Source organism: Perognathus longimembris, chromosome 8 (assembly GCF_023159225.1).
Source record: "Perognathus longimembris pacificus isolate PPM17 chromosome 8, ASM2315922v1, whole genome shotgun sequence".
In the NCBI taxonomy this organism is placed as follows: domain Eukaryota; kingdom Metazoa; phylum Chordata; class Mammalia; order Rodentia; family Heteromyidae; genus Perognathus; species Perognathus longimembris.
In genome coordinates, this window is record NC_063168.1 from 62,202,466 (window position 1) to 62,228,626 (window position 26,161).

Below are 26,161 nucleotides of genomic sequence, written 5' to 3' on the forward strand. Positions count from 1 at the left end.
TCCTTCCTTCCTTCCTTCCCTCCTTCCTTCCCTCCTTTTTGCTGGTTAATTAGAGATCAGGGTTGGCTGCAAGCCACAGTCCTCAGACAGATTTCAGCCTCCTGAGTATAGGCATGAGTTATAGGCATTAGCCAGAGCAATGCCTTCTGAACTGTGCTGTAGTCTGGCTTTTTGCTGGTTGATTGGAGATTGATTGAAACTTTTGTGTTTCAATGAACTCTATCAAGAGACTAAGATAACCACTATAGTAGAACCAGAGAAAGCAGTATACAACTTATTATAAGACAACTGAATTAAATAGTGGAAAAAGTGCTGCTAAAAGGAAGAGATTTATTTTTGAGATGAATATATATATATATATATATATTTGTGTGTGTGTGTGTGTGAATAGGGCATATATATATATATATATATATATATATATATATATATATTTGTGTATGTGTGTGTGTGAATAGGGCTTGGACCCAGGGCCATTACATGTGCTAGGAAAATGCTCTACCAGTGGGACATCCCTCCAGTCCTTATATTTGCAATGGTTTTTGATTTATTTTGTTTTATTTGTTTTGTTTTTGTTGCCAGTCCTGGGGCATGGACTCAGGGCCTGAGCACTGTCCCTGGCTTCTTTTTGCTCAAGACTAGTACTCTACCTCTTGAGCCACAGCTCCACTTCCGGCTTTTTTTTTCTGTATATGTGGTGCTGAGGAATAGAACTCAGGGTTTCATGTATGCCAGGCAAGCACTCTTACCACTAGGCCATATTCCCAGTCCTGGTTTTTGAGATAGGGTCTTATAAGCGTTACCTGTGCTAACCTTTGAACTTGTAGTCCTCTTGCCTCTACCTCCAAAGTAGCTGGGATTACAGGCATATGCCACCACATCTGGCAGAAAATATTGTAAATTGATTGTGGTAATTAATGATGGCACAACTTGATGTATAAAGAACCACTGAATTGTTTACTTTAAAGTGGGTCACTTGTTAAAGTATGTGAATTATATTGAAGTGTTTGCGTTTCAAAAAAACAAACAGGGCAGTATGAGATTCTTATCTCTAACCATAAAAAAATTAGAAGTAGAGCTGTGGCTTAAATGGTAGATTCTTAGCCTTGAATGAAAAAACTAAGAGACAAGGCCCAGGTCCTGAGTTCAAACTTGATACCATCACATACACACATAAAAATATCTTAGTTGCTTATATTCTTCTGTACAACTTTCCACAATTATAAGAAGAAATAAACTTTCTAACCTTTACTAAGAAAAGAAACTAGACCTATGTAACAAATGTAAAATGGATAGAAATTGTGAAAACTAGACGATGGAGGATATATTTTTAATCCTAACATCAAGGTAAAAGATTAAAGTAAAACTAACAGAAATATTTTATTTTTGATCAGTGAACACTACTTTCATTTAAACCCTGGAAAAATCCTTGAGCAATGCCTGTAAATATTGGTGGAAGATATTACGTGCCAGTTTACTTCCCCTTGTTGGGTCAGACGTTGCTGCCAAATCTCATTAAAGCAAAGTAGATGGGATAAGAAATGCATATTGCTGGCCAAGGCTGTCTAAAGTGACTTTGAAATTCAAGGAGACTCCACTTACAGCAAGTCCTGAAATTTAAACAACCTCTGATTTATGGATGTGTAATTTTAGGCTTTGTTCTGGTTGCTATGACTGTATTACTACCTCAAACTATCATGGGTTTTCTTTTACATTTTCTGGGTGTAGACTTAGAAGACGAGTTTCTAGTGCTGACTTCTTGGCTTTGCTTCTTGATGTCCCAGGTCTCAGCTAGAGACTGAGAAGCTCAGGGCTTCCCAGGGGCTCTGCACAGGACCCTCCCTGGTGGCCTTTCTTTTTCTGTCATCTGAACTCCCTCACAGAATGGCACCTGGGAAATCTGAAGGAGTGAGAACAGGGGCAAGCTGTGCTCGGTTCCATAAATCACTTCTGAATTATAACGACAAAGCAGTTGGATTGTCTCATTCAGGTGTTCAGAAACCAGCATTAGTTCTTGTTGAAGAGGAATAATGTGCTCGTAGAATATATACTGCTTTGGAAATAACCATCGTGGCCACTTTTAGAAACGTCCAGGACACTGAGGCTGAGACTATATAGAGCCTGGCCAAGTACTGTTCTGTTTGTGGCCTGGCTGAGATGGAATTTAGCTTTTGACTCTAGTTCCCACGTCACCCTATTCCCATTTTCTAGTCATGTGGGTTCATTCACTCAAGACAAGTCTTTTCCTCCCCTCAGAGTTTTCTTAGCCTGGCAGAGGGGATAACGTAGGCAAAACCCTATTCGAATTCTGGCATATATCAGAGGGCAATTTCTAACCCTTCCTCCCTCTGTTTTTGTTTGATTAGAAGGCCAGTTGACTGTTGAACACTGTTGTAATGTAATGGAACCATACTTCTTAGCATTGAAAAATTGATTGGTAAATCCAGTTGAACATTTTTATTTGCCCTTCCTTCAGGTGCTCAGAATTTTGATGTCATAAGACTATCAACTTACAGAACAGCCTGCAAATTACGATTTGTCCAAAAGCGTTGTAATCGTAAGTAATTTCTTGTTTCTTTGAATGATGGATATTATAGGCAAGTAACACATATTTTATAACACAATACTTTAGTATCTTTTAGTCATAGTGTTAGATTTCAAGTGAATTTTTAGTGTCTTAAGTATTTATAACAAAATAAACTTTGTAATAGGAAGATCTTTTTTTTTTGGCCAGTCCTGGGGCTTGGACTCAGGGCCTGAGCACTGTCCCTGGCTTCTTTTTGCTCAAGGCTAGCACTCTGCCACTTGAGCCACAGCGCCACTTCTGGCCATTTTCTGTATATGTGGTGCTGGGGAATTGAACCCAGGGCCTCATGTATATGAGGCAAGCACTCTTGCCACTAGGCCATATCCCCAGCCCATGTAATAGGAAGATCTTGTCATTTTAGTCCTGTATCACTCAAAAGGTTTTAATAAGCTCCAAATCCCTACATGTTAGGCTACCAGTAACTGGTAACTAGTCAGAAGTTTGGAGGTGCAGAATAAAGCTTATTATTGGGTTCTTCTTGTTGTTAGTATTAATGCAATGTGGGGTTTTGTGTGTGTGTGTGTGCGCGCACGCATGCGTGTGCGTGTGCATGTGCATGTACATGCTTGAGTGCCGGTTCTGGAGCTTGAACTCAGGGCCTGGGTGCTGGGCCTGAACTCTTTTTTTTTTTTTTTTGTCCTGGGGCTTTGAACTCAAGGCCTGAGCACTGTCCCTGGCTTCTTTTTGCTCAAGGCTAGCACTCTACCTCTTGAGCCACAGCGCCACTTTTGGCTTTTTCTGTTTATGTGGTGCTGGGGAATAGAACCCAGGGCTTCATGCATGGCAAGCACTCTATCACACCACATTCCCAGCTCAAGGCTAATGCTCTGCCACTTGAGCCAGAGTTCTACTTCTGGCTTTTTGGTGATTAATTGGAGATAAGACTCTCATGGACTTTACTGTCTATGCTTGTTTTGAACTTCTTTCCTCAGACCACAGCCTCTTTTTTATTTTATTTTTGCCAGTCCTGGGGCTTGAACTCAGGACATAGGCACTGTCCCTATGCCTCTCTGTGCTCAAAGCAAGCACTCTGTCACTTGAAACACAGCTCTTCTTCTGGCTTTTTCTGTTTTTGTGGTATGAGGAATTGAACCTGGTGCCTCATGCATGCTAGGCAAGCACTCTACCACTAAGCCATATTTCTATCCCTCAGCCTTTTGATTACCTAGGATTACAGGTGTGAACCATTTATTAACTTGTGGAGGAAAAGAAAAATTAAGTTTTGATAATAGTGAAATAAGAATTATTTTTTGATTAACTTTATTATATAGATATAAATGAACCTTTTCTATAAGTAATTGCTGTCACGTGGATTATAAAAAATAAAGTATATATGTGTGTATTTATAATCTTTTTTTTAACTTCCATGAAGATAAACCTGGCTTAAAACACAAATACTGTTCTTTCTTCATGTGTGTATATATTGGTACAAAATCATCTTAAATTATGGGAAGGACATTATCTTAGGAATTGAACAAGTGCTACTGGGCACTGGTGACTTAACCTGTAATCTTAGCTACTCAGGATAATGAGATCTAAGGATGTGGTTCAAAGCCAGCCCAGGAAGGAAAGTCTGTGAGCTTTTATCTCCAATTAAACATCAAGAAGCCAGAAGTAGAGGGGTGCCATGGCTCGCACCTATAATCCTAGGTACTCAGGAGGCTGGGATCTGAAAGGATCACAGTTTGAAGCCAGTCCCGGCAGGAAAGTCCATGAGACTGTTATCTTCAATTAAGCACCAAAAAAAAGCCAGAAGTAGAACTGTTTCTCAAGTGGTAGAGCACTAGCCTTGAGCAAAAAAAAAAAAAAAGCTCAGGAACAGTACCCAGGCTCTGTGTTCAGGGCCTATGACTGACCAAAAAAAGGAAGAAGTGGAACTTTGGCTCAAGTAGAGGAGCCAGTGCCCGCCTTGAGTGGAAAAAGCTCATGGATAATGTGTAGGCCCTTGTTCAAGTCTCAGTACTGGTGCGCACATGCACGTACATGCACACAGAATTGAAAAACCACACTCGGAGACTCCGTTTTGTTATTTATTGTAAACAAGTAATGTGAACATACCTTTACATCTCTGACTTCTTTCAGGCTTTCAGGCTTTAAAGTTCTCTAGCTTAAAATTCTCTCCAAAAGAGTTTATCATGTCACTGTAGGTTGAAATTATGTCTTTCTTCATGATTTCCTAAAGCATTACTTTTCAAATTATGGGTTACGATCCACTAATACTTCATGAGATCATTTTGGTGGGCTGTAGCCATAATCTCAAGCATGTAACACAAGAGAAGAGAGTATTGAAATGGAACCTATGTGGTTAACAAAAGTGTTTTTTGTGGAACTTTATTATAACTACATCTGTGCATATGTATACATGTTTATAACACACATTCACATGCATGTACATGCGTGTAGTCATGCGTGTGTGTGATGATTTAAATACATTTCTGTGGGTTGTGGCCAAAATGTTTGAAAACCACTGCCAGGGCAACTCTTGTTTTTATAATCTTCCCTTAATTCTTGGGAGACAGTGGTTTTATATATGGAGTGCTGGGAGCCTAAACTATATGCTAGTGATATTAGGAATGTAAAGCAAAAAATGTATTGTTCTAAAATTTTTAATTTTTGATGTTTCTCATGTGATTCTGCAATCTACCTGAAGTAGATTTTTGCATGTGGCTATACAATATATGGAGGACTTAACCTTCATTTTGATCCATCTCTGTGTTCCATTGTCTTTACTCTGTTCACTAAAAGTATTCTCTCTCTCTCTCTCTCTTTCTCTTTTGCTACCAAAGAATCCTCTCATATTGATGAGAAAAGTGCAAAACTGTTCTTGGTAGTGTTCATAGGTGGGGGACTTGCCCATGACCCTTGTGTGTTCCCTGGGTCTGTTTGTGTGTCCTTGTACCAATTTCACACTGTTCCAGTGACCAGCATCATTACTTTACTATTTGTTTAAAATTCCACATGTGATCCACCACACCCATCTATCTATCTTTCTGTCTCTCTCCCTGTCTGTTGTCATATCTAGCTATCTGCCTATTCATCCATCCATTTTGCAGTGCTGAAGATTGAACCCAGCGCCTAATGAGTTCTATGGAAAGCCTTTCTTTACGTTAAATGTATTTACTTGTTGGTAAATTTAGTTGTTCAGTTGTATGCCGTACTTTAAACTTATTTATAGCTTATTTTCTTTGTGTTATAGTTCATCTTGTTGATATCTGGAACATGATTGAAGCCTTCCGAGACAATGGCCTTAATACACTGGACCATACCACCGAGATCAGTGTGTCCCGCCTTGAAACTGTCATCTCCTCCATTTACTACCAGTTGAACAAGCGCCTTCCTTCTACTCACCAAATCAGCGTGGAGCAGTCCATCAGCCTCCTCCTCAACTTCATGATTGCTGCGTATGACAGGCCAGTACCTCCCATTCTCACTTCAGGTTCAGGATACCCATCTCTTCACTGTTCTCTCATATGCTCTGCTTAGGTGGTCAACCTAGAGCCAGTGCTAAAACAAATTACTCGGCTTTAGTCCTTTCTCCAGAGACTGGTCAGCAGTGACTGTCATGGGCGTGTCACATGTTTAAGCTCTGTGGCATTCTGGATAATCACAGTGCCTCAGAAATGATGCTTGGCTAAGTTATAGTAACTTACTAAAGCTGTTCTCTTTCCAGTGGAATTCGTCTAAGTTTTGAATGTGATTAGAAGCTTTTTAGATAAAATTTAAGTCTAACCTTTCATTATTTGGTAGCATTAGAGCATGCAGGCCTTTGGACTACAGCATTTGTTTTCTCTTTATGAACTTTTAGCAACCTCTCTTTTTTAATAACTTAAAGTTTTTTTTTTTTGTTTTCTTTATTGTCAAAGTGAAGTACAGAGGGGTTATAGTTTCGTATGTAAGACAGTGAGTACATTTCTTGTTCCACTTGTTACCTCCTCCCTCATTTCCCCCCTCCCCTTCCCCCTCCCCCCCATGAGTTGTACAGTGGGTTTACACCAAATGGACATGTAAGTATTGCTTTTGGTACCATTTGTCTTTTTATCCTTTGTCTCTCGATTTTGATATTCCCTTTCCTTTCCCTAGTTCTAATACACGTATATGCAGTATCCAGAGTACTCAGATGAGATACAGTGATAGCAAGGGTACAACCACAGTAAGGGAATACGAGAGAAACATAAAGTATTTTTCAATTGTTATTATAAAGGTGATGTCAGGTAAAGAATGCATTTCTTTTTGGACATTGTCACCCTTCCCTCCCTCTCTCCCAGTTTTTCCCTCCTATCCCCAAGGAACCTCTCTTAAAATCCTTTAATGAAGAACATTGTCTGGTAGATCTTACAACAGGAGAAGAAAACTATTTAAATGTACTTCAAATCAAAATGGAAATAATTTTATTTGTCATCATGAGTTAGTATTGTAAAAAAATAAACCAAGTGAACCCAAAAAGGATAGAAGCATTGAGGATAATAGCTGTGTTCTGGGAACTAAGAATTCATTTCTGATACCTTCTCTTTTGTTGGCCATTTGGTCTGAATGGATTAATTTCTCGCTTTTCTCTCTACAGAGAAGAAAAAAAATGTATGAGTTCATATATTTGTAAAATGCTAGTAGTTATATAGTAGTGAAAAGTATGAGAATTAGTGACAAAATTGAGCTGTGTTGGAGAGATAAGTGAGAATGTTGAAAGAAGTAACATTTATGAAGACTCATTGTAAGCCAGGTGCTGGTGGCTTATGCCTGTAATCCTAGCCACTCAAAAGGCTTGAGATCTGAGGATGGCAGTTGGAAGCCAGCTTGGTCAAGAAAGTCCATACTCAAACCACAAGAAAACTGGAAGTGGCGCTGTGGCTCGAGTGGAAGCCTTGAGCAACAAAATAAGCTCTGGGAGAGTGTGTAGGCGAGTTCAAATCCCAGGACTAGACACACAAAAAAGAAATGCATAAGAAGACTCCAGCTCAGTCAATGGCTGGTCACAGAAGTGTGTGCCTGTCATCCCCAGTAATATGGGAAAGAACAAGTTGGATGATGGCAGCCTAGGCATAAAACAGTATCCTTCCTTGAAAATACCCATTGCAAAAAGGAGGTAGAGGTGTACTTCAAGTAGCAGCATGACTGGTTTGTAAGCATGAGGCCCTGAATTCAATCCCCAGTGCTTCCAAAAAAGGGAGGGGAAAAAAAAGGAAACAATTGTTAAAGTCAAAAATAAAAACTATGCGACTAAAACATGATAAACAGGAATTAAAAAGTTACGTTCAAAAAAGGGAAAAAAACAACTTATATTCAATAATCACACCAAATAAGTTAAATACTGTAGTGCTGTAGTCCACTTGGGCTTCTGTAACAAAATAGCATGAAGTGAATGTGTGTTTGGCCTATTTGGCTCACAGACAACACTTTGCTATACAGGGTGGGAGGCCCAAAAGGTCTCTCAGCTCTCTCTTATAAGAGTACTGTTCTTATTAATGAGGATTCCTTATCCCATCACCTCGACGTTAGGATTTAACATAAAAATTTTGAGGGTACAAAAACATCCAGAACGGGGGCTGGGAATGTGGCTTAGTGGTAGAGTGCTTGCCTAGCTCCACATAAATAGAAAAAGCCGGAAGTGGCTCTGTGGCTCAAGAGGTAGAGTGCTAGCCTTGAGCAAAAAGAAGCAAGAGACCAAGACTGGCAGAAAACAAAACGAAACAAAACCAAAAAAAACCAAACATCCAGATGAAGCCAAGAGCTGGTGGTTCACATCTGTAATCCTAGCTTCTCAGGAGTCTGAGAATTGCAGTTCCAAGTCAGCCCAGGCAGGAAAGTCTATGAGACTCATCTCCAATAAACTATTCAGAAAAAGCTGGAAGTGGCACTGTAGCTCAGGTGGTAGAGAACTAGGCCTGAGCAAAAGAAGCTCAAGGACAGCACCCAGGCCCTGAGTTCAAGCCCCAGGACCAACAAAAAACTAACAACAAAAACCCCCATCCATTCCACAACATATGGCTAGAGAATGAAGGAGAAGGAGGAGTGGAAAGCTGGTGGGAGGGAGAATAGAGAGACCAGATCCAGGAGCAGAAGTTGCACAGATGTCCTAGGGTGTGTGTAGAGAAAACATACAAGAAGAGACGAAGAGAATTAGCTGCACAGTCAGATGAAGGCATCTGAGTTGATAAGCACACTAAAGAACCAGAGGAGCAAACTCACAGTAAGGGGTGCAGGACCTCATTGGGTGGGTTTGGTGATTTTCAAGTCTGTATCTTTAAAACTTTGACATGGATGCCAGAATATATGGTCATGTCCAGAATATATTGTCATGTCTTTATTAATCTTGAAATCCGCATATAATAGGAACTTGTCTAGCTTTCTAGAAATTTAAAAATGGGCAAAAAGGAAAAGATCTGGTCATCAGAATTTTGTTTTTGAAAATTAGAGAGCATTTTGTTGTTAAATACTTCAAATATTAGTAATGATCTTTTCTTTCATTATTTTGTCCTAGTACTGGGACTTGTTCAGGATCTGGGTGCTGTCTCTGAGCTTTTTTTTGCTCAGTGCTAGTGCTCTACCACTTGAGCCCCAGCCCACTTCTGGCTTTTTGGTAGTTAATTGGGGATAATAGTCTCATGGACTTTCCTGTCTGGGCTGGCTTTGAACGCTAATCCTTAGATCTCAGTCTCCTGAGTAGCTAGGATGTAGAGGTGTGAGCCACTGGAGCCTGGCAAGATTTTTGTTGTAGTTAAGAAATGACAAGAGAAATAATTTTTCCAAGTCTGTTGGTCTTTTCTTGACTCCTCCCTTCTCCCTGAGACCAAAGGGAGAAGTAGTTAGGAGTCTGGAGAAACTCCTGTTTAATTCTTCAATTCTACTGTAGTCTGATTAAGTCACTCCTCTCAGCAAGTAACTTCCTGCTGCTGGAACCTTCAAAGGCTCCCTGTGGTTTGTCAATTAAGCGCCTTCTTCTCAGTGGGCCTGACTGTGCCAGTCCTTAGCTCTGTTCACACCTAGCTCTAAGTAAGCCCCTCTAGGCCCTTCTGTTTTTCCAGTATGACATGTCCATTTCTCCCTTTGCATTTCCCTTTCCCCTATCCCCACCCCTGCCCTACTGCCTAGGATTACCCAGTCTCCTTTTTCTTCCTCTGTTCAAATCTTTTATCTCTCTCAAGGTTCCCCTTTACATTTTTATCTGTGTAGTAACCAGACGTCTTATCATCAGGACCATTTTCATCCCTTTGATGACCCACAGATCTTGTCTGTGTTGTTATTTTGTCTTTCAGTTGTATAATGTTCTGAACTGCTCCAGGAGTCTATAAATAATAAGACTGGAAGTCTGTGAGAACAGAGGCTGTACTTTATATTTCTTTGAATTCCTTAATGAGTACAGCACTGAATTCTTAATGAATGTCTGTAAGGTTGAGAGGGGAAACAGCAGGCATTCTGATTGTAATAAAACTAAATATTCTGAGTTGATTTTACTTGATTAAACTGCTGGACATTTTTGCCAAGTAGATTGTCGATTTGCAGTTGATTATTGCATAATCCATTTCCTGTGAAGTTTCATAAATTAAGATTAATTGGAAGAATCTGTTTTGGAAAACCGAAGAGAAATGCTCTTATTCCTGGTAGCAACATGTGATAATTGGTCTGGTAACAGTGTTTTTAAAGTGGAACTCTATTTTCATAGAAGTATTCATGTATGGCTGGCAACATCTACATTTGTTTGCTAATGATGTAGAAACAGCTTGTTTTCTTAAGTGAAAAATGTCCCCCATAGTCTTGTGTTTATTTGAATCACAAACTGTGTGTGTGTGTGTGTGTGTGTGTGTGTGTGTGCAGGCACGCACACGTGTGTAATGGGGCCACTGAACTCAGGGACTTCCAATCTTGCTTGACTTTTTCAGCTCAAGGTTAGCACTCTACCACTTGACCTACACCTCTGCATCCAGAATATCAAACCTTTATTGGGCCTGGGATAGCCAAGTAAAGTTATGTAGATTAGTTTGAGTAGCAAAAGATAGGCCAACTTCATTTCTCCGAAATGAGTAAGTACTTCCCTGTCAGTTGGCGCAGGTACCCACCTGTGAATTAGGGCTTCACAGTGTCTATTCACAGTGACTCACTGTCTGCTTAGCTTGGCGTGGAGCTAAGAGGGTGTTTTCACAGGGTTGGGTAATAAGGACCATCTTTAGCAGTCTTGTGCATAGTTTATTGTCAGTTTGTAAAATGATAGGTCTGTGGAAATGAAACATGGGAAGCAGTCTTGCTGCTTGTGGGGAAGATGTGTGCCCTGCAGGGCATCTATGGGTGGGGTTCAAATAGCAAGTTTATTTCCTCCATTATTCTCAACAAATATTACCTGGTTCATCCTTTCATTTAGTATCACTGTTCATTGTGTTACTTAAAAAAAAACACAACAACAACTGTAAAGGTGATGTACTGAGGGATTACAGTTATGTAAGTCAGGTAAAGAGTACATTTCTTATTTTTGGTTGTGGGGCTTGAACTCTGGGCCTGGGTGCTGTCCCTGAGCTCTTAAGTTCAAGGCTAGTGATCTACCACTTGAGCCACAGCACCACTTCCAGTTTCCTGGTGGTTAATTGGAGATAAGAGTTTCACAGATTTTCCTGCCCAGGCTGGCTTTGAACCACAACCCTCAGATCTCTGGCTCCTGAGTAACTAGGATTTCAGGTGTGAGCCACTGGTGCCCAGCATGTGTAGATTTCTTTATGGACAGTGTTAATCTTCTCCTTCATTTTCTCCCATTCCTCCTCCCCTTACTTTTTTTTTTTTTTTTAATTATGCAGGTCTTGAGGCTTGATGTTGGTCTGGGAACTGTCCCTGTGCTTAAGGCTAGTTAGTGCTCTGTCATTTGAGTTATGACTCCAAGTCTAGCCTTTTTGGTGGTTAATTGGAGATAAGAGTCATATGTACTTTTCTGCCCTGTCTAACTTTGAACCGTGATCTTTAGATATTAGCCTCTTGAGTAGCTAGGATTACAGGCATGAGCCACAGATACCCATTGTGTTGTATTTTACCTGCTAGTCAACTCTGCAGATTGGATAGGCCAGATTTTTAAGTGAGATTATTTTTGGTAAAGCCAGGTTAAGAAAATAACCTTTTCTAAATCTTGCTTGAAGAAAATTGGTTCCTCTAGGAACTTGTACTTGACTTTGGGAGTAGTAAAACATGAGTGTTTGTGACATTGAATCTGTCTTGGCTAGAGGCAGTTAAAGGTTCAGTTTGAAATGTCACTTGACCAACATATATTAGATAATTTCAGATGTCTGGTGGGAGGGGTCAAGAATGAATTCTTCGAAGACAAAAGAATCAAATTGTGGGGTATTAGCTAAGTTTACTGCAGTTTTCTTTGTGTGTCCCTAAGGAAGAAGGCTGGAGCTCTAAAGAAGCATTAGAAAAGTGAATAAACAGTTTTTTCTCGTGCTATGTTTGGGGCCAGTTAACTGTACAGCAAACTGCAGTTATGCTTAAAGTAGACTGAGGGGTTTCAATGCCAAGAGAAGGATCTACAGCCAAGAATTCAGTGCTAAACTTTGGCTTATGGGGCAAATAATGGAGAGAGAAAAGTAAAAAAAATCACATGATCTAATAAAGTAAGATTTTAAGAATACCCACCCCTTGGGGCTGGGAATGTGGCCTAGTGGTAGAGTGCTTGCCTAGCATGCATGAAGCCCTGGGTTTGATTCCTCAACACCACATAAACAGAAAAAGCCAGAAGTAATGCTGTGGTTCAAGTGGTAGAGTGCTAGCTTTGAGCACAAAGAAGCCAGGGACAGTGCTTGGGCCCTGACTTCAAGCCCCAGGACTGGCAAAAACAAAAACAAACAAAAAAGCACCCCTTTACTCATTTTGTTGGTTCTTTATGACAAATTATATTTAGACCTTAAAATAAAATAAGTATCTTTAATTGTCTTTGAACTGTCTGTTTTTCATTTTGCATACATTTTCACTTGTGTTCTTATTTCCTTTTGAAGTGACTAGGCCTTTCGATAGTAGAAACTGTTGTTCATGATGGTATGCAGAGTAAGTGTAGAAAATTGGTTCATAATTAAAGTCTTAAGTTTAGATCCCATCCTTGGGATGTACAGTTACATACTTACAGATTCTTAAACCTGAAGACTCAGCATTTCTGGTCTGTAAATTCATCTCCCTCATATTCATTATGATCTTTAGTTCTCAAATATTTCATCACTTTTTTTTTAATCAGCATTTACAACTCTTTCAACTTACATGGGGTTATTTTTCCTTCTTGGGTTTCCCACTGCCATTTCATAACTCTATGACACTTAGAGCGTATCTGAGAGCGCACACTGGCAGAGAGGAGAGCTAATTTTCTGAATCATAAGACTGTCTGACTTAGCTCCTAAATCCCTCAGAATTTCTTGGGAGATAGAAGCCTCCTTTGCTCTAAATGGGTGATTCTTGGTAGGTTCCTGGATACTTCAGGATGGGGCCTGGTTGCTAAGGGAGTCACCATGAATTAGAGTTGAAACTTTGAGTCCCAACCCTTGGGATTTGAGAGGGGCTGAAGGTATTTGCCAGGCATTCAGTCAATCGTGCCTACATAATGAAGCTTTCACAAAACCTGAAATAACTGAGTGTGGAGAGTTTCTGGGTAGCTGGCACACCTGCAGAAGGCATGGAAGCTCCTGGCCCTTTCCCACATACCTCAGCCTGTGCATCTCTTTCATCCAGCTGTTCATCTGTGTCCTTTGTGAAAAGTCCTTTATGAATAAACAGGCAAATATAAGTGAGTCTCTGAGATCTGTAAATTAATCAGACTCATGGGAAGGGAGTTCTGGAAAGCTCTGATTTAGTAGACTGTGTAGTCAGAAGTGTGGCTTCTGAAGTGGGTAGGGGGGCCAGAGGCCTTCAGCCTGAGGGACCTGATACCTTCCATCTTCAGGTAGTGTCACAAATGAATTGAATCAGGACATCTAGCAAGTACCTGCTGTGGAATGGCCGATGGGAGGGGAGACAGCACCTCCACCCATTTGGTGCTAGAGTGAGAGGGCAGAGGAACTGTCCCTCATCCCTGTCCCCTGCTCACCCCATTTCCTCTCCAGATTGCATTGAGTCACGGCAGGATTTTGATCAGTTTAGGGAGAGTTGATATTGTTGACATTTTAACAGCAATGAACATGGTGTACCTGTAAATCTTCTTTGATTACTTTCACTAGTGGTTTATAGCTTTTAGCATGCAGATGTTTAAGATTTTTATCAATGTAAAGGCCATGTTAGTCGAGATTTATATCCGTTCTTCTATATTTGAAAATTAGACTCCGCTTCTTGAGTAGCTAAGATGACAGGTGAAGCTCAGGTACCAATCATCATGTTTGTTGAGTTGAGGATCTCTCTTTTTGCCAGATTTGTTCTTAAACCAAATCCTCCTGATCTCCACCTCCCAAGTAGCTGGGATTACAAGTGTGAGCCAGCCTCTATTGTATTCTCTCTTTCTCTTCGCCTTTCCCCTTTTCTCTCCTCTTTCCTTTCCTTTCCTTTTTCTTTTCCTTTTCCTTTCTTTCACTGCTCTTGCGTCTTGAACTCTCTGAGCTTCTTTTGCTCAAGGTTGGTGCTCTACCACTTGAGCTGTAGCTCTACTTCCAAACTTTTGTTCCTTCCAGGTTTTTGCTAGTTAATTGAAGATAAGAGTCTCAAAAAACTTTCTTGTCTGGGGTGGCTTTGTGATCCTCTGATCTCAGCTTCCTGAGTAGCTAAGAGTACCTAAGCTATAAGCACCTGACTTAATTATGTATTTTCTGTCTTTTCCCCCCTTTTACTTAGTGTAACTAGAGATTTATCAGTATTAACCATCCACCCAAAGAATCAGTTTTTGGTTATTTTGTTAATTTTATTGATTTTTGTTCTTATTCATAGTTTCCCCTCTAGGGTCTTAAGTTGGATGCTTTGATGAGAGCCTTATATTCTAGTATAAGATTTATAAAGTGAAAAGCTCTAGCCTTACTTCTCTCCTTAGGCTGCCTCCATTGGAGGCAATGCTGTTTTTGAGTTTTTGGTTTTGTTTTTTGAGGTACTGGGGATCCAACCAAGGTTCTCATGAATGCTAGGCAAGCATTCTTATCACTGAGCTATACCCAGTTCAGGAGGAATTTTTCTTTTTGACCAGTTCTGGGCCTTTAACTCAGGATCTGAGCACCGTCACTGGCTTCTTTTTGCTCAAGGCTAGCACTCTTGCCACTTGAGCCACAGTGCCACTTCTGGCCTTTTCTATATATGTGGTGCTGGGGAATCGAACTCAGGGCTTCATGTATACAAGGCAAGCACTCTTGCCACTAGGCCATATTCCCAGCCCCTGGAGGCAATGCTGTTATTTACTCACATCTTTCTTTTTGCAGCTGGTTTGTGCATATCCAAATAAATATGAGAATACAACTTTTCCCTTCTTTTTAAACATAATTGCTAGGAAGCATTCTAACAGTTATTTTGTTCATTATCTTGTTTTCTTTTTTAACTTAATTTTTCTTTAATAGAACTTTCATATATTATTTGTCATTTCTTTTTTACAGTATCATAGTCAGTCTTCGACTAGCAGACAAGAATGTTTTGAATAGTGCAAGACGTGAAATAACCAATCCTTGAATGTGCACATTTGACATCATTTAGGTGTCTTAAGTGGGAACGTTGTTTGGGGGAAAGAATAAAAGTTTTCTAACTCTGGCTTAGCAACTTTTTCCACACGTAGGTAATGTGTTGTCTCCATTGATCAGGGCTCAGTTAGCATAAAAAGAAGGAAATAATTGTCTTTCTACAGTTCTTTTGTTTAGTCTGTTGAAATAACTCCAGACACACTGAGACTTACTTTTTTTGTCAGAATTTTTTAAAAAAAATAATAATTCCTTTCTCCCAGGGGCACAACAGATAGGGGAGAGACTTGACAAATGGGACTACTACAAAATAAAAAGTTTCTGCACAGCTAAAGACATAGCCACTAACTAGAAAGACAGCCATCCATATGGGAAAGGATCTTCACCAGCACAGCAACAAAGGCCTAATATCCATCATCTACAGAGAACTAAAAAACGTACCCCCTCCAAACCCAGTAAACCAATTATTAAATGGAGCTAAAGAGAGACTTCACAGGAGAAGAAATAAAAATGGCAAAGAAACATATGAGGAAATGTTCAACCTCCCTGGCAGTAAAGGAAATGCAAATAAAAACAACCCTGAGATGCCACCTCATCCCAGTTAGAATGGCCTATACTCTGAACTCAGGCAGCAAAAAATGCTGGAGGTAATGCGGGGAAAGAGGAACCCTTCTCCACTGCTGGTGGGAATGCAAATTAGTACAACCACTTTGGAGAACAGTATGGAGGTTCCTCAAAAAGTTCAGCATAGACATACCCTATGACCCAGCCATACCACTCCTAGACATCTGTCCTAAACAACAGGTCTCAAGATATCAAAGACATTTGCACATCCATGTTTATCGCTGCACAATTCACAATAGCCAAAATATGGAAACAACCCAGATGTCCCTCTACAGATGAACGGATCCAAAATATGTGGTACCTATACACAATGGAATACTACATAGCGATTAGAAATGATAAAATATTGGTATTCGCAGGGAAATGGTCAGAACTTGAACAAATAATGTTGAGTGAGATAAGCCTAGAACACAGAGAACAAAGGGGCATGGTTTCCTTGATATATGACTGTTGTTTTTTTATTTGGGGGGTTGGGGGACAGTAGAGACCAGGTCTATGAAACAACAAACTTCTTTTCAAATGGTATTCCCACATGTTTGGTCAGTGACTTTACATTATGTATCTAAAATCAAACAACTACTAAACATATAAAGGTAAAAAATAGACCTCTCAGTGGATCACAATAGCTCAACAGCTATGTACACATGATCATATAAGACGAGGACAAGCAAAAACAACTCCAAGAGAAGGACATAGGAGGATTCTACTGTTGACGTTATCTTTAAAGTTCTAGGTGAATTTCCTGTTGCATACCCTATGTGGCTACTGTATATGATTTTGGTACACTGGATATTGTATATATGCCTGCCTGATCTAGGGAAGGGAAAGAAAAGTGAGGGTGTAAGATATCACAAGAAATGTATTCACTGCCTTGTTATGTAACTGTATCCCCTTTGCACAACACCTTGTCAATAAAATTTAATTAAGAAAAAATAAACACACCTAAACAAAAATTCCAGGCACCTATGCTGAATGTTGCCACATTACTAACACAGTATTTTGAGGCAATGTATGTTGGGGAAAATATTTAGCAAGAACTCTGTGTTCTTCATAGCCTCAGGACATCCCTGGCACACCCTGCCAGCTCTGGGCAGAGCCGGTTTAAAAAATTTTTTTTTCCTTTCTTTTGGTATCAAAACCATTGGTACCAACTACCTTAGAGTCAGCAGTTCTGAAGGAGGCATTCTTTCTGCAAACACCTCCCAGGTGTGTGTTTCCTCCAGACTGCCTCAGCATTGTGGGTACAAAATCCTCAGAACCCTTACTAGTGCTTCTGCCTCTGGCTTGACTTTTACCCACAAATGGTACTGCACCATTTTTCCAATCCACTCTCCTTAATGTAATTAATGATATTTTAGTTGTTGACTTTTCTCATGTAAATGTGGTACGTATTTGACATGAAATATTTCTCATCATTCCCAGGTGCCATATTGCCTTATATGTAGAACATTGTCTTTATTTTTCAAAAACAATCTAGAAATTATACACACATATATTTATATACATACTTACAAACTATTTCAACTTTAGCAGATTCAGGGTTTCCCTGGTATGCTATTGATAGATGCAGGGAAATAGCAATAGTTAAAATTTTAAGTGTACAAAGAATTGGTACATGTGGCAGTTTTGTTATTGAGAATCTTCTGGCTTGTAGCCCATCATCTTCCTGAGATACAGGGCTAGTCTGTATGCTATGAGGGCCGTAAGTGAATATGAATGGGATGATATTTGCTTTTCAAAACCAAAATAGTGTAGCTTCCTTTGCAAAGTTATACATAAATATTCTCTTAAGTTACTCTGAAACTTTATAAGCACAGCTTTATAAACAAGCACACAGACGCATGGTTAACTTACATATGTATGGTAGTGTTAACAACCAGCTAGTACGGTTTTTACCTACATTGAGATCTGGGCATAGCTGAAAGGAGGGAGGCAGGGAGATTTGGCAATGTCATCTAGGTTCAGCTGGTGTGTAGCATATCTTTTGTCTTTCTAGTTCATAAGAAAAAGCATTAACATTACTGTCCCTTCTTTTTCACTAGTTCCAGTGGTATCTGAGAAGGTGACAGGCATGACAGACATGATTAAGCTCTCTAGAATAAACACTGACAGCATGACATAAAGGTTAACAGGAAAAGCACAGATAATGAATGTCTTAGAAACTCTCCAGGCCTTGCACTCTCATTGGGCTTTCTTGCTCAAATGATACTCTACTACTTGAGACATGCCTCCAGTCCTGATTTTTTTTTTTTTTTTGGCCAGTCCTGGGGCTTGGACTCAGGGCCTGAACACTGTCCCTGGCTTCTTTTTGCTCAAGGCTAGCACTCTGCCACTTGAGCCACAGCGCCACTTCTGGCCATTTTCTGTATATGTGGTGCTAGGGAATTGAACCCAGGGCCTCATGTATATGAGGCAAGCACTCTTGCCACTAGGCCATATCCCCAGCCCCTCCAGTCCTGATTTTTGCTAGCTAACTGAAGGTGGAGTCTTGTGGATTTTTCTGCTTGGGCTGGCTTCAAACTGTAATCTTCCAGATCTCAGCCACCTGAGTAGCTAGGATTGCAAGCGTGAGCCACCAGCTCCTGGCTATATTATGAAGTCTCTATAGCACCGAACACTCTATTGTTAGTACATACCAAACTTGTTATAATGTTCTTAATATATCCTTCAAAGCTTGATATAATATCCTAAATCATTTTACTAGTTTTTTAATCTTTGGGTTTCAAATTTGATTGCTTTTTTGGTTCTAGATAGTAATTACTATAATATCTTGATATTATGTATCCATATATATGTGTGTGTGTATATATATGTGTGTGTGTGTGTATATATATATATATACACACACACACACATATATATCCTTGATATATATCCTTGGGGGGGAAATCCTTATATCAAGATATAAGGATTCTGAATCATATTCGCACCAGGTGACTCCTCATTTTTTTTTTTTTTTTGGTGGTGGGACTTGAACCTGGGGCCTGGGCACTATCCCTGAGTTCTTCAGCTCAAGGCGAGTCTTCTACCACTTGAACCACAGTGCCACTTCTGATTTTCCAGTGGTTAATTGGAGACAAGAGTTTCATGGACACTTTCCTGCCCATGTTGGCTTTGAACCATGATCCTCAGATCTCAGCCTCCTGAGTAGCTGGGATTTCAGGCATGAGTCACTGACACCTGGCACTCCTCAATTTTGAGTACTTATAAATACTTTGCCAGGCGTGATGGTACACACTGGTGGTCCCAGCTAGTTGGAGGTGGAGACAGAAGCACTGTGAAGTTTGAGGCATCCAGAATGAAGATCCTTGTATATGATACAAAAGGGCTGGTGTATAGTTGAAGTAGTACAGTGCTGGCCTAGCCTAGTGAGGTGGGGGTGGGGTGGGGTGGGGTTCCATTTCCAGTACTACAAACTAACCAGAAGACAACGAGCAAACAAATAAACAACAACAATAAAACTCCACCAAAACACTTCTGCTGTGGATTTAATGGGTTTAGTTGATAGGAAACTTAATTCAGGTCCATTCATTTGGCTTCTGCCTCCAAGCCAATAGAAATCATGTTACCTATGGTTTATCAAATTAGCTAAAACTAATGTCTTTCCTCTAGCAAGGGTGAAGTCGTAATTCTGCAATGGAAAAAAAAAATCCAGGGTTACAAATGTGGTATTGTTGCAAAATATAAGAGGAATGGCTTGGGTGATACATTTGACTGCTTTGTGGTTCCAGATAGCAATTATTTCTAATATTTATTTTGCAGTGAGGGCCGAGGCAAGTTGACCGTATTTTCAGTTAAAGCTATGTTAGCAACCATGTGTGGTGGAAAAATGCTGGACAAATTAAGATGTAAGTATATCCATATTTTTTGAAAAATGTTTTCAGATTAAGTCTTTCAAAACATTTTTAAACTAATGCTTTGAGAATTTTGGATGATGGTCTATTGAGCTCTTTTGGTTTGGGGTGGGGTGGGGTGGGGGTGGGGGTGTCTTCCTACACTGCCTTTGCTGCAGCTGGCTATGACTGTGTGAGTTACGCCACCTGCTGTTGGCTGACTTAATTTAAATGAGAGCCCTGAAGAGGTTCAGTAATGATGTTGACATTTTGAAAATACTCTAACAATATTTATCATATTATTAACATGTGCTTGAAGATGATTATACATGGAGCATTTAGTTGGAAAATTAGCTTAATTGCTTTTGCCAGGTTCGTCAAGTTTAGTCTTTTTCTTAATTCCATTCATTGTCAGGTAATATTTGCTATGATTAAACTCTTCCTGTACTTAGAGGCAGACTCAGACATAAGTTGATAGTCTATTTTGTTGTTTTAATTTTCCTTTAGTTTTTGTTGTTATTATCATTTCTGTTTGGCCACTTTGGCATATTGCTATTCACTACGTACTATGGAGGATGGTTAGATGAAGTCAAAGATGAGGAAGTTCACAACCATTTAATTTTTCTGCTTATGTGTTTTTTGTTTGTTTACTCAATACTGACTACTCAAGGTAGGGTAAGCATTTTTTTTTTTTGCCAGTCCTGGGGCTTGAACTCAGGGCCTGAGCACTGTCCTTGGCTTCTTTTTGCTTAAGGCTAGCACTCTGCCACTTGAGCCACCTCGCCACTTCTGGCCGTTTTCTATATATGTGGTGCTGGGGAATCGATGTATATGAGGCAAGCTCTCTTGCCACTAGGCCATATTCCCAGCCCCTAGGGTAAGCATTATACTGGATGTATTACATATATTCTCTGGTAGAATCTTGAAAATCCTTATAAGCAGCTGATGTCATTTCTTCATTTTATAGAGGAAGCAGAGCTGGGATTTAATCTAAATTCAGGGCCAGCCCTAGTGGATAAATTGTTTCTCATTTTCCGCTATGCTTACACTGTATCAAGAGACACACGTGATTATACTGTGATGTTCAGATGCCTGACATAGTCCCCAGAGAGTAAGATATTGGGTGTCAGATTTCAGGGAAATAGAACTGAAGTTATGGGTTTTAATGAGATGTTAAAAAAATATATTTTTTTGTCAGTTGTGGGGCTTGAACTCTGGGCCTGAGCACTGTCCCTGAGCTCTTCAGCTCAAGGCTAGCACTCTACCATTTGAGCCACAACCCCACTTCTGGCTTTTCTGGTGGTTATTGGAGATAAGATTATCATGGCCTTTCCTACCCAGGCTGGCTTTGAACTGCGATCCTTAGATCTCAACCTCCTGAATAGTTAGGATTACAAGTGTGAGCCATCAGCGCCCAGTCAAGATGTGTAGATATTCGCTTTTGAGGAGTTGAGCTGTCCATCCTGCAGCATTTCCTGTAGGCTAGAGTTTGATGATGGCTTCCTTATGTTGTTCCTTTGTGTACTACTTTTTCCTCCTTTAACTGAGAAGTAGAGAGGCTCAATCATAGTCAAGTTTGGGGGCAAGATTATTTCCTATAGACATTTGCTTCCTGTACATGTCACCCATGTCATTGAAAATTGGAAATGCAGATTGCTCACTAGATTAGACTTAGACATTCTGAAGAAATATCTTTGGTCAAATATTTGGTTAGCTGTTGTCTTATTTATTTTCATTTCAAAATCAGCTGCAATGTAGTAACATCAAATTATGGTTTTACTTAAAATACTGAAGTTCCTCCCCCTACATTATTTCAAAATATTCTTTCATCTTTTTCTAGTGTAGTATGGTGTTTTTCTGAAGAAGATAATTTAATACAGATGAAATTATGTTTTATTTTGGTACAAAAAGTTGGAATTTTGTCTATTTTTAATGATGATGATGCAGATTTAAAATCTATATACCATCTTTATAGTCGATCAATGGAGAGTGTGGCCAAAAATAGTTGGAAATGGGTTCTATAATTGCATATTTGAGATGACTTAGGAGTCCTAAGTTTCTGTTATTAAATATGTTAAACATTTACTCACATTGTGTGCTCACACAGCATACAATGAGTACTTAAAAATTTGCCAAATAGTAATTATCAGTTAAGTACTAAATGACTACAGCTCTCTGTAATTGTTGAGTAAAAAGGTGGAACTTCTAATATGCAAGACATGGAAAGTGTCCAAGTGACTGCAGTTGTTGTTTGCAGTGACTTTGGTACTAGGCATCACAGGGCTTGAAGAATCCTAGGCAAGTACTCTAGCTTCTGATCGTAGTTTGTTTGTTTTTTAAACAAAGATTTGAACTTCTTGAAGTGGCACAAAAGTATACATGCCAAGGCAAATTAGGAGATGTCAGGTGTTAGGGATGCTAGACCACTGCACTTGTACATGGACGGATGGGATATGACTGTCCAGAGTCTCTCATCAGGGCTGGGGATATGGCCTAGTGGCGAGAGAGCTTGCCTCGTATACATGAGGCCCTGGGTTCAATTCCCCAGCACCACATATACAGAAAACGGCCAGAAGTGGCGCTGTGGCTCAAGTGGCAGAGTGCTAGCCTTGAGCGGGAAGAAGCCAGGGACAGTGCTCAGGCCCTGAGTCCAAGGCCCAGGACTGGCCAAAAACAAAAACAAAAACAAAAACTGATGGCCAGAGTCTCTCATCACTAAGCACCATGTGTATCATTTTAAACATGGTTTAATCTACTTAAAACAACATTTAATGGGTTTCATTTTTACTTTTTCTTTCTTTTTTTTTTTGCCAGTCCTGGGCCTTGGACTCAGGGTCTGAGCACTGTCCCTGGCTTCTTCCCGCTCAAGGCTAGCACTCTGCCACCTGAGCCACAGCGCCCCTTCTGGCTGTTTTCCATATATGTGGTGCTGGGGAATCGAACCGAGAGCTTCATGTGTTGGAGGCAAGCACTCTTGCACTATAGGCCATATTCCCAGTCCCCATTTTTACTTTTTCATACATGCATTTAATGTACTTTGATTCTCTTTGCCCCTGCCCAGTACTGATCATTGCCCAACTCCACTGGTCTTCTACTTCCCAAGTGGTCCCATTTTTTGTTCTGTTCTGTTCTGTTCTTTTTTTTTTTTTTTTTTTTTTTTTTTTAAATATTAGGGCCTTGTGCTTCCTACGCAGGTGTTCTACAATTTAAGTTGCATCTCCAGCCATCCTTCCCCCTCCTTTTATTTTCTTAATATAGGTTCACATTTAAGAGAGAAGATGTTTCTGGGTCTTTCTGAGTCTGGCTTATTTGATTTAAAACATACTGATTTCCAGTTCCATTTTTCTATAAATGACATAATTTCACTCTTCCTTATGGCTGAATGAAACACATTGTGTATATACTACAACCTTTATCCATTCATGTGTTGATGGGCATTGAGGCTGATTCCATAACTTTTGCTATTGTGCATATTGCTGCAGTAAACATGGCTGTGCAAGTATCTCTCCTGTGTGCTCACATATATTCCTTTGGGTATGTGCTCAGGAGTGATATGGCTGGATTTTATGATAGGTCTATTTTTAGTTTTTTGAGGACCTGCCATACTGATTTTCATAATGGCTGGACTAATTCACATTTCTACCAGCAGTGAATAGGAGTTCCTTTTTATTGAATCCTTGACAGCATTTGAGAGTTGTTTTATTTTTTTCCTTCTTTCCCTTCCTTTCCTCATTTCTTCACTCCCTTTTTCTTTCTTTCTCTCTCTGTCTTTCCTTCCTTCCTTCCTTCCTTCCTTCCTTCCTTCCTTCCTTCCTTCCTTCCTTCCTTCCCTCCCTCCCTCCCTCCCTCCCTCCCTCCCTCCCTCCCTCCCTCCCTCCCTCCCTCCCTCCCTCCCTCCTTCCTTCCTTCCTTCCTTCCTTCCTTCCTTCCTTCCTTCCTCTTTTCTTGTTTTGAGGAGGGAGGATACTGGCGTTTTAACTCAGGCCTTCCTCTTGCTAGGCAGGCACTTTACCACCAAGTCACACCTCTATCCATGTTTCTTCCACACCTGTAATCCTAGCTACTCAAGAGGCTGAGATCTGAGCAGTTCGAAGGCAGCCTAAGCAGAAAAGTCCCTATGAGACTCTTATCTTTAGTGAACAACTGAAAAAACCAGAAGTAGAGCTATGGCTTAAAGTGGTAGAGTGTTAGCCTTGAGCAAAAGAGCTCAGGAACAGCACCCAGGCCCTGAGTTCAAGCCCCAGGACTGGCAGAAACAAAAAGCTAAGGGAGAGTACCCTGGCCCTGAGTTCAAGCCCCAGTACATACACACAAAAAAATCCAAACATGATGATGATAGGTAAGTAGCATTATATTGTCCATAACACAAAGGATTAGAAATTGTCTGCACAGTTACATTTAAGGAGGTTACATTTTGGGGGTTCCACAGGGGAGAAAGGCCTGTCTTTCAATTTGGATGCTGTTGGAGAATTGGCATACCTTCTTTCAGAGATGTATAAGTAGCAAGAGAATTGAGGGAAAATGAATCATGATCTGGGAAACAATATCGGAAGGGTATGGGGCTTTAATTAGAGGACTAATATTTTTTTTCCTCCATGTTAGAGACAGAACCTAGTGCCCTGAACATGTTTGGCAAGTATTTTACCACTTCCAGTCTTAGGGTTGTTGTTGTTTTTTTTTTTTTTTTGCCAGTCCCAGGGCTTGAACTCAGGGCCTGAGCACTGTCCCTGGCTTCTTTTTTTTTTGCTCAAGGCTAGCACTCTGCCACTTGAGCCACAGTGCCACCTCTGGCCTTTTCTATTTATGTGGTGTTGAGGAACCCAGGGCTTCATGCATACAAGGTGAGCACTTTACCACTAGGCCATATTCCCAGCCCAGTCTTAGGTTTAAAAAAATTTTTTTTTCATTAAATTTGATTGTCTCATGTACTTCTTTGTTTAGATCTTACATGTATATATCACACTTAGATTATTTATTATGCTTCATTTAAGATTAAAAATTAGCAGTCATTTTTGCCGTTTTCTTTTAGATCAGAGAAACACATTTAACAAAAGACTAGTACCTTAAGAAGTAACAAGTTTCTTCATTAAACTTTTAAATTTTGATGTAAAATATTTCTCTTACTAAATGAAAGTGTTGTTTTTTTTAACAGTCTGAGCCAATTTAATTATAGTAACCTTTTGGTCAGTTATGGGGCTTGATCTCAGGGTCTGGGTGCTGTCCCTGCAAAGCCAAGGCTCTAGGGGCCCTTTTTCCACATCTGTCACCCAGAGCATCTGCAGGAAGCTGAGTGGGTGCAATTGTGTTAGGCCTCACTCCCCCACCACATGGTCTGTGTCAAGCAGCGTGCTGGACTTCAGTCACTGGTGAGAGAAATGAGAGGGAGTGAAGACCCCATCTTAGTAAGTTAGGCGTGGAGGCATGTAAGACCAGAAGTATAAAGTCCAGACCTATCTAGGCAAAAATTTAAGTCCCTATCTGAAACATAACCAAAGCAAAAAGGTCTAGGGGCCTGGTTCAAGGGTAAAGGATATAACAGCAACAACAAAACCCCCCAAAGAAAACCAGCCATATATACATATACAACCATATATATTATACTATATTATATATGGCAGTGTCATTCAGGTATACTTGAAAATAGTGGCTTTTTTTTGTGGATGGGGTTGGTTAGTTATGTCACCCCCTAGCTAGCCTGTCACTCACTCACTTTTACTTTGAGTTAGTGGTAGATTGTTGATGTGTGTTTGCACACGTATGTTTTTGTGATTATGAAGTCATGTATTTGTATGTTTATGCACTTGGTAGCTAAAGTTTCTGGTCCGGAGTACTTCCATTACCTGTTTGTGATCAAGTAGCAGCAGAAAACATGACTAATAGAGGCTTAAAGATATTGAGATTTATTTTCTCATGTAAAAAGTAAGTCCAAAGGCTGGTAAGTGGCAAGTTGGTATGGTGACCTAAGGATATTGTCAAAGACTCCAGTTCCTGGCTTGCTGCTCTGCTCTCTAGCTTTTTTCCTTAGGATCACAAGCTGACACTCTTCTGTCGCAGGCCTTATGCACTCCTTCCCAGCAGAGAGGGCAAAGAACTGCCTCTATAAGAAAGCAGATGGTTTTCCATCAGTCTACTCAGAGCTACAAAGTGCAAATGAGGTTAGGAAGTCATTCTTGAAGAGGACACAGTACCACTCTGACTAGTAGTCAGGGTTCACTTGGAGATGGAGGCAGAGGTACGGAGTGGGTGCCTTGAAGTGTCTGCCACATCCCATACTGACCCTTTGTTTTCATTCACATTTAATGGATGATCGTCTTCTTTTATTGCAAGAACAGCAGCTAGCTATTAAAAAATCGAATCACTTAGGCTCTTCCTGTGCATAGCATCAAGTATTCACATTTGTGGTAACATTTCCGTGCTCTCAGGATAGTTCCACTTAAAAATGTGCTGATTCACCCAAATGACTTTGGATGAAAATGAAGTGTGGTATCTTTCACTTGGGGTTGTCAGGATTTTCCTAAAGT

The 26,161-nt window shown here is 40.1% G+C and overlaps 1 protein-coding gene across 3 annotated transcripts in view; it reads left to right on the plus strand.

Annotated features, from left to right (window-relative positions):
* The window catches only part of Dtnb (dystrobrevin beta), a 195,113-nt gene that overhangs the window by 36,041 nt on the left and 132,911 nt on the right, over window positions 1–26,161 (plus strand). For all 3 annotated transcript variants that reach the window (XM_048353293.1, XM_048353291.1, XM_048353292.1), the window contains 3 exons: window positions 2,477–2,557; window positions 5,784–5,997; window positions 19,570–19,655. In XM_048353293.1, the coding sequence (XP_048209250.1) occupies window positions 2,477–2,557; window positions 5,784–5,997; window positions 19,570–19,655 (381 nt within the window). The remainder of the gene's footprint in view (window positions 1–2,476; window positions 2,558–5,783; window positions 5,998–19,569; window positions 19,656–26,161) is intronic.